Source organism: Lutzomyia longipalpis, chromosome 2 (assembly GCF_024334085.1).
Source record: "Lutzomyia longipalpis isolate SR_M1_2022 chromosome 2, ASM2433408v1".
NCBI classification, from domain to species: domain Eukaryota; kingdom Metazoa; phylum Arthropoda; class Insecta; order Diptera; family Psychodidae; genus Lutzomyia; species Lutzomyia longipalpis.
The window spans coordinates 32,946,388-32,954,519 of record NC_074708.1 but is presented as its reverse complement, the minus strand read 5'-3'; the positions used below and the strand labels follow the sequence as shown (position 1 = coordinate 32,954,519).

The 8,132-nt window shown below is 33.5% G+C and overlaps 2 protein-coding genes across 2 annotated transcripts in view; one reads left to right on the top strand and one right to left on the bottom strand.

The window, feature by feature from the left end:
- The window catches only part of LOC129790123 (WD repeat-containing protein 19), an 829,031-nt gene that overhangs the window by 511,805 nt on the left and 309,094 nt on the right, over window positions 1-8,132 (top strand). The gene's annotated exons all lie outside the window — the stretch shown is intronic.
- LOC129790320 (uncharacterized) lies at window positions 23-6,856 on the bottom strand. The gene is made up of 6 exons (XM_055827791.1): window positions 6,451-6,856; window positions 3,094-3,294; window positions 2,649-2,767; window positions 2,260-2,535; window positions 709-1,719; window positions 23-569 (listed from the first exon to the last, which is right to left on the bottom strand). The coding sequence occupies exons 1-5, from the start codon at window positions 6,515-6,517 to the stop codon at window positions 1,360-1,362; spliced, it is 1,023 nt and encodes a 340-aa protein (XP_055683766.1). The 5' UTR covers window positions 6,518-6,856; the 3' UTR covers window positions 23-569; window positions 709-1,359.

The window sequence follows — 8,132 nt, the reverse complement described above, 5'->3', positions numbered from 1 at the left end:
GCTTCAAGATTGGGTTGTTTTGAATTTCAATCTCTTACTTAAAAAAAATTCAAACAATTTTTAAAGATGAAAAACGATGTTTTAAAAAAAATGATTTTTTTTAAAAATAATTTCAGTTAAATGAAAAAAAAATTGTTGATTAATTATCTTGAAAAACATATTTCTGATTTGAAACTTTTCTATTCTTTTTTTGTATGTTTTCACAGTATAATAAACAGAAAAAAATAAAAATTTAAAAGAGCAATGTTGTGAAAAATACCTAATTTCGCTAATCACAATTTGGCAATAATCAACCTTGATATATCTAAGGATTTATCAAATAATTTTAGAAACTACAGAAACATGTTGGTCAAAATTGAAAAAATTCAAATATTTTTTGAATAATAAAATTTTTTTCTTTAAATGAAAATACTTTTAAATAAATATTCGGCCATTATAAAAATAATTCTTTTGCTTCAAAATTAGTTTGACAATCACTTTAATTTTTTTGAAATTCCCAAGTTTTGTTCTGTTTAAGAATTCTGATTTTTTTCAATTTTTTACCTAATTTTCCAATAGATATTTAGAAACTTTTTTGGTGTTCTAGGAAAATTCCTTCCGATTGCGTCCGGATGTGTTTGGGTTGACCTACCGTCCCTTGGCTGATGCAATCGGAAGGAATTTTCCTAGAACACCAAAAATTTAAAACATTTCCGGATATTTAGAAACTTTTTATATTAAAGTCAAATTAAAAGAGCATATCCGGGTTAAATCCTTTCTTAACCCAGGTGTGTTCAGGAATTTTCACGAAATTAACCTCAAAATTGTCTAGAAATGTCAACTTTCAACAAAATTTTTCAAGAAGTCCTAAAATTCTCCCTTAAACCGAATCCATTTAACTTTCGTAAAAATTTAATTCTTAATGTCCTCAGAGAAAATTAAGAAAATTTTTCGAGTGTGGGAAATCTGGGTTAAACGGTTAAACTCAATAAAGAACCTCCAAAAATCGTTTTGTTTTATCAAACAAAATAATTTATTAAAAAAATACTTTTGAAGACAATTTTAGGAAAGATTTTACCAAAAGAATTTTCTTTTTCTTATAAAAATTTTCTAACAAGGAAATAAGTTAATTAACAGTTATAAATAAACTTATGCTATGTTGTACACACTTGAGGTTTAGACCTAAAAATTTATTAGAGCTTTAAGTTTAAATTGACTTTTTTTAAAGCTCCATTTTTTCAGTGATCCATCAAGCGTGTAAAATCTTAAAATTAACGATAAATACTTTTTTTTTAAAAAAAATTGAAGTCAAGTAGGATGTAGGTTTATAATTTAGGTCTTTATAGGTCTTTGGTTAACTTAGTTGTAGTGCTACCAGTACTACTTTATCGGATCATACTCCCAGCGGTATCTACTTGGAAAACTCCTATCTTCTGCATTGTCAACCGTAAAGACCTCAACGTCGGTATTTGAGGCTGCAACCCCCTGATCTGCTAGCATTTCATTAATTGCAATATCGTCAGACAGATCAATGGGTTGGGGTTCAACGTAGTCCTTGTCAAAATCATTTCTACTGAATTTGGGGAAAAAATTAAAGTGCCCACGGAATGGTGATCTATCTGGCCAGGATTTAATTTGATGTGATTTATGTGCAGATGAGGATGACTCATGTGATCCGAAGTTCTCAAAATGTGCTCTTAGGGGGGTCTGTGGGTTTACCAGATCGTGCAATTCATTGTTCTGTGAGGGAGAGAAAAAAAAAAACAAGAAGAGACCCATGTTAGCATGAGGCTACAGGCGTTGTTTTGCAATAACAAAGAATTGATTACTATTAGTAAAACACTGTAAAACATGCAAACACAGGAAAGGGGGATTAAATTGTTGTTGTGAGCATAATCTCCATGCGGCCGAAATGTGAGTTTTGATCAGTAAAAGATTCATTTATTCATTAGACATTATATGCATTTTATTCTGTAAAAAAAACATAGTTTTTAGAAGACCTCAGAAACAAATATATATTTTTGTTTAATATTAAGTAAATGTCCCCTGAATATGGGACTATCAATACTCGTATTAACGTTGTCACATAAGGGAATTTATAAGGACAATGCTCTTCCTTTATTCATGCAATTAAAATAAATTTGTTTTTTTAAGAGATAAATCAGCACCTCCAACGTATTGTACATAACATGACATCAAGGGTAAGTTGCAGATAAAAGGCAATAACAATTCACAACATAATTTTCTTCAGCGTGTCAGGGGTTCATTCGTTGGTTTTACCTCATCTTTCTCACTGCTCTGCGGATCTGGGCCCAAGTCAATTCCGGGACTAATTTCATTGTCATCCGTATCAATTTCTGACGATTCAACATCCTTTTCAATCTCTGTGTCTCTCTTTGTGGTTGATTCACCCTTGGGGTTGATTGTTGTTCCTTCTGGTTCCGCATCATCCAGGGGTTGGACATCAACGGTTCTGTGCTTAATGATTGAAGTGCCAAAATCGGATTTCTTCACGTACGTCGTCTCATTTACAATCACTTTGTGTCCATCAATGATCTATATGAATGAAATTTCAACAAGATTTATTGATGCTTTCTCTTTAAATAATTTAAAAGCTCTAGATGAGCTTAAAGCCCCCTTTTCTGATTTACTCAAAACCATAAACTAACCTGAACAGTTGACGTTGTATTGCCTTTCGGTTCATCGGACTCATCACCATCTGCTCCACCAAAGCTTGATCCATTGCCCCAAGAGTTTGCAACTTGCTCCCTAAATTGTCTCAGCGTCTCTGCAATGATACAAGTTCAAGTCCATAAAAATCTAAACAAGGCAATATCAACATTCCACGGCTTAAGCGGCATAAACTATGTTAGTTTATATGGGAGAGTGAGAAAAAAATAACATGCATCTAATTATTCAATTGATGCATGAAAAAAATGCGAGAGTTGTGCATTGAAATAATTGAATTTGATTGTGAGTGAACTCCCGCTTGCCGGATGCATATATTTCTATGTATCATAGCAATAAATTACTCCTCTATCTCTGAGATTACATTCAAACACGTGCTTCCCATTGATTTGTCGATTGGTGGGGCGCTGGGAGAGGTGTTCTTACCTTCGAAATTACTGAAGAAACTTCCAAAGTCAAAGCTGAAGGGGCGGAAGATAGTGAAGAAACCCCCGGGGATGTCTTCTTCTATGACACCGTCAAAGTTCCCAAAATCTGGTTCAGCACCATCACCACCCTTCTGTGGGGGATATTGTTTCTCAAGGGGAACAACAACCACCTCAGCATCGTCATCTGGATTGTAGCGGGCTAGAAATAGAGAGAAATTAAATTAATTTTCACATGCGGGATTTCTGAATGACGTGATTTTTGTGTCAGGTGATACAATCACTGCAAATTATCACCTAGAAATACTAAAGATCCCAATCGCATCGTTAGGAAAATATTTGTATTTTTTTAACAATTAAATATTGATGAATCATTGTTTGATTTTCATAAAATTATTGGCGGTAAGGGAGAACGGGGCAAAATCAGTTCTTCCAAGATTTAGGAAAAAGCTCAAAATATCTTCACTGATGCTTGATTTTTTTTATAAATAAAAGAATTTTTAAAGCTAAATAAATAAAACTGAACAACGTGAAATCTTTGTAAATATTTAAGAGTAGGTAATATCCGTGATACATTAAATTTATTTTTCAGGGTTCTAATACCAAAATTACATAAAAAAAGTCAATCATAACGCGTCCAGTTATTAGAGTTGGTATACCACAACGCGGATGGGTCAGTCTATGCGTTGTAATATAATTTGTGAGCAGAATTAGTAGGCAAAGTTGATTTTTTTAATGAAATTCATCAATTCGAAAGACAAAAATGCTCATATCTCTGGTTGTATAAGACCTACAGAAATTTCTTGACTAGTTATAAAAAGGTATTGAAATAAGCTATAATCTGACATATATTTCGATACATTTCAAGGTCACCTCCAGAACATAAAATGGCGGATTTTTGTTCTACCAAAACAGTTTTTTGCACTTTTTGGCCTCAAGGAGTGGTTCTAGAGGTTTCTAATGTTCTAGAAAGTTGTAGATTATTGCAAAACCTTTAATTTGATACCAAATTGAGCAAAATTGGACAAGCAGAACAGAAGATATGGTTATTAGAACTTTTCAAATTCAAGAATTTTTCAAATGGCTATATCTTCTAAACGGCGACATAGATTTTCTTCATTTTCGGACTGGTGCAAGATTATTAGTCCTTCTACAACATATCAAAATTTAAAGGAAATCTATAACAGATCTTCGGAGATATAGCCCCTTAAAACTAGGAAATTTTTGTTTTTGATTTTAGCGCCTCTTGCGGATGTTTTTGTAACTTTGAATGTTCTAGACATTTGTAGGGCTTCTTGAATCCTTTCATTTGATACCAAGATGGTCAAAATCGGTCAAGCCGTTCTCGAGTTATATCGAAAAAACACTTTTTGCTTTAGGTCGCCATATTTGCTAAACGGCTTGATCGATTTTCAAGTATGAGTTATCGATGAAAATGTCTCATTGAGCACTACAACATACTAAAATTTCAGACCTCTAACTATAAGGGAAGTGATTGACGTTATTTCAAAATGGCGGATGGCGGCCATCTTGGATTTTGAAAATGCGAAAAAATGAAATTTTACACCCACATTTCTATATAAAACTTCAAACCGGAAGTCTCTATCTGTTACCGTTCTCGAGATATAAGATAAAGTTTGGACCACCGGAAGGCCGGCCGGAAGGCCGGCCGGCCGGCAGGCCGGCCGGATCAAAAATTTTCCACCACCATTTTCGTAATGTGGGAAGTCTAAAACGTGCTCATACCAAGTTTGAGCCCGATCTGAGGTGGTCGGTTTTTCCGACGATTACAATACTTGGTATGCCACGATTGTGGTATACCAACTAATATCATGTTATTAAAGCTTAAACTGATTTTTTATTGCAGTAGTGGGCGCAGCCATATAGCCAAATATTCAATAAAATTTAGTATTTTTGCTTTTGAAAATAAATTTTTGTCCTTAAAAAATTAATTAAAACTCCCACATTTTGACCATTTCCTCCTACACAGTTACGGTCGTAAAAAGTACCTGAAGGGCTTTTAATTCTTAGAGTGAAGTGGTGGCGTTTAAAAACAAGCTTTTAGTTTCTTTATATTTTGGTAGTTTTTTCTTTGAAATTCGTGAAAATGAGTATTAAAATGTTTTTCAATTTTTGTTTGGTTTTTTTACCAGGATTTTCATTTATTATTTTAGAATTTTTCAAAGAACTTTTTTGTAGTTTTTCTTTCAATTTTCTATAAAAGCTTTGTATGTGAATTCCACAAAAAAGTAGTTCATGGGTTTTACGTAAAAAAGTTTTCTAAAAATCTATAAAAAAACATCGAAGTTTTCTACGGAATTTTTCTCAAGAAAAGCTTTTTAGAAAAGCTCTTTGAAAAGCTCTGGAAAACTAAAAAAAACTCACAAAAAAATACAGAAATCTTCTTGTGGTTTATATTTTTACGACCTTAACTGTACTAATCACCATGATTGCCCCCACTACGGTACTAACACACTGTAATCGTTGATTTTTTTTCATGCAATAAGGTCTATGTTTTATTATAATTCTAAGTGAATTTTCCTAGAAATTTTCATTAATTTTCAAGTATTCTTTCATATTTCCCATGCTAAAAAAATATATTAGAATATTCTGCTAAAATCGCAAACTTTTGATCCTTTTAAGCAGTTTTTGGATTGTCCTACCTACGTAAATTTAATCACATTCACAAGGATTCAAGATAAGCTCGAAAAATAAGCAAAAAATCACCTAAAATAATAAAACAGCTGCTCCCTGTTCCATCTTTTCTCACAGTAACTCATTCCAATTTATTTTCTCCGCAGCAATTTTGCCTTCAAAAAAGGCTTCATAGACAATTAAGTATCGCTACCGGAAGAGGCAAACGTGCTGAAAATGTATTTATTTTGAATGAGCACAAATTATTGTATTTTGAATGACTTTTCGGTGTGTGTACGATAAAATTGCATCACATTTTATTATTTTCTTTTTTACTTTTCCCCCCAGTAAGTTTTTTGGCTTGCATTTTGGGATGGTAGCGCGTAAACAAGACCATTTATTTTGCTGTGAGATATCTCATATACAACATTGTGGATCTTTTTCGTTTGTCACACACCCACTTGGCATTCTTATTTGGGATTATTGCGGGGAGAATGCTTTATGTACTCGAATGTTCTATGGAAAGAGCGACGTAGAACGTGCAGAAAAGGAGGATGATTAATCCATTCTACGGCAATTGAATATAATCGGCATCACGAATGAATTGCTAACATTCAGAATCACCTTCACACACAGCCATGGGTTGAAAAAGTCATTCAAATGAGCTATGAGCTGGGTGATGGATTGGTTTAATTTTTTTTTCGTTATTTGTTCTTCACTTTACCTGGTACTGCTGTTACACAGACTGTCGTCACCGATACGATTAGGAATATTGATGTAATCAACTTCATGATTGTAGGGATTTTGCGTGGAAGATTTATGCAAATTTCGTGATTTTGGAAGAATGCCAGAGAATCTCCAAAAAAACGGCGTACTTATCGGGACCAATCGATAAAAGAAATTAATAGGCTACACACAGCCCGTAGCTACGGGTGAATTATTCCAAAATCCCAAAATGATTTTTTGGGGTCACTTCACACTCTTAAAATAAAATCACCCCCGCGTCGGAACTAAATTGAGGAAAAAATATTTTTTATTTATTTTTTTTGGCAATAAATGCGAATTTCCGTGGAAGCACTGCAAAGCACTCGTTCGTTGTGGCGCACTTTTCGTACAAAACTGAAGGCGATCAGCATGGGGGCTTCAATATATAAGCTGTGTGCCGGAGAGCAGTGGCGGTGGGAGTGTGCAGCAGGGAATGCCTCACGAGCCTCACGCGCCATTAAGAACATTCTAACATTCTACATCAGATGTTTCATTGCATTATCACTCATTTTCGCAGCTTTTGTCCCGCAAAAACCACATTAAATTATTTTATTCATTCAATACAACATACATATTGCTCATACAGCCTGCCTACGTCACTGGTCGGCGTTACCTTGAATTTATTATAGTCGCCGAGTCTCCACATCGAGAGCATCACATCGAACCACGATAGATTTAATTCCCTTCCCCCCCACAAAGCATTTGCTCTGGAGCAAGTGTTGGTGGAACACAAATCACGATTCTTTCTCAATGAATACTCCGTGGATGCTGCAAGAGAGAATTTCTTCAAGATGTTGCTCAGTGCAATTGGAATACTTTTCGCAGAAGTACATTGCAATCAATAAATTTTAATTAGATTTTTCTACATAATATGGGTCACAATTGGTTTTATTATTTGCATTCAAAACACTTATTTCAATACACTTTTCATTGCTTTCATTGCAACCAGCGATGAGTCTTGCACTCAATGGAACATTTTACTGAAATAACGTAAATTAACATTAATGAAATTTCCACTACTATGCAGTAGAGAATATTTTAAATAGGTAACTATATATTTGGTTTTATTTTCGTGAAAGAAAATGTAATTTCTGCGGAAAACCCATAAAAGGAGTTTATTCAATTTTATGCTTTCAGCATCATTAAAGAATGCAATTGAAACTCTCGGAAAATATTGCAAAAGATCATAAAAATAACTCAGTAAAAAGACGATAAAAAATGTTCAATTTTCAACTAGATTTGTTTGGGTATAAGTTAAAAAAAAAATTTGTAAGAAGCATATGCTTCAGTATTCCATAAATGATTTATTCTCACGTTAGGCACACATTAGATATTGCTCTTGTGGGTCTTGTGGCTACTTTAAAGCTACTAATCGAAAAGTTTCAAAATTTAATTAACTGAAGCACGGATGCATATGCTTTATAAATAAAATGTTAAAGATATCTGCAATCGGCGTGTGGATTGTATATTGTAAACAAAAGCTTTTTCCGATACTTCTTGATCAAATGTTTGTGTTGAAACCTTTAAATTGATCAATGAAGCACTAATGCATATGCTTTTTCATAAATAAATTATGAAACAAGGTAAAAGAAGGGCGTGGTTTTTCCATTATTAGACTCTTTTTCTGGCTTTATAAGTTTA

Coding starts and splice junctions, on each gene's coding strand:
- LOC129790320 (XM_055827791.1), bottom strand. CDS start 6,517: ATGAAGTTGATTACATCAATATTCCTAATCGTATCGGTGACGACAGTC. Junction 3,295..6,450: donor CTGTGTAACAGCAGTACCAG/GTAAAGTGAAGA, acceptor CTCTATTTCTAG/CCCGCTACAATCCAGATGAC. Junction 2,768..3,093: donor TTTCTTCAGTAATTTCGAAG/GTAAGAACACCT, acceptor GTATCATTGCAG/AGACGCTGAGACAATTTAGG.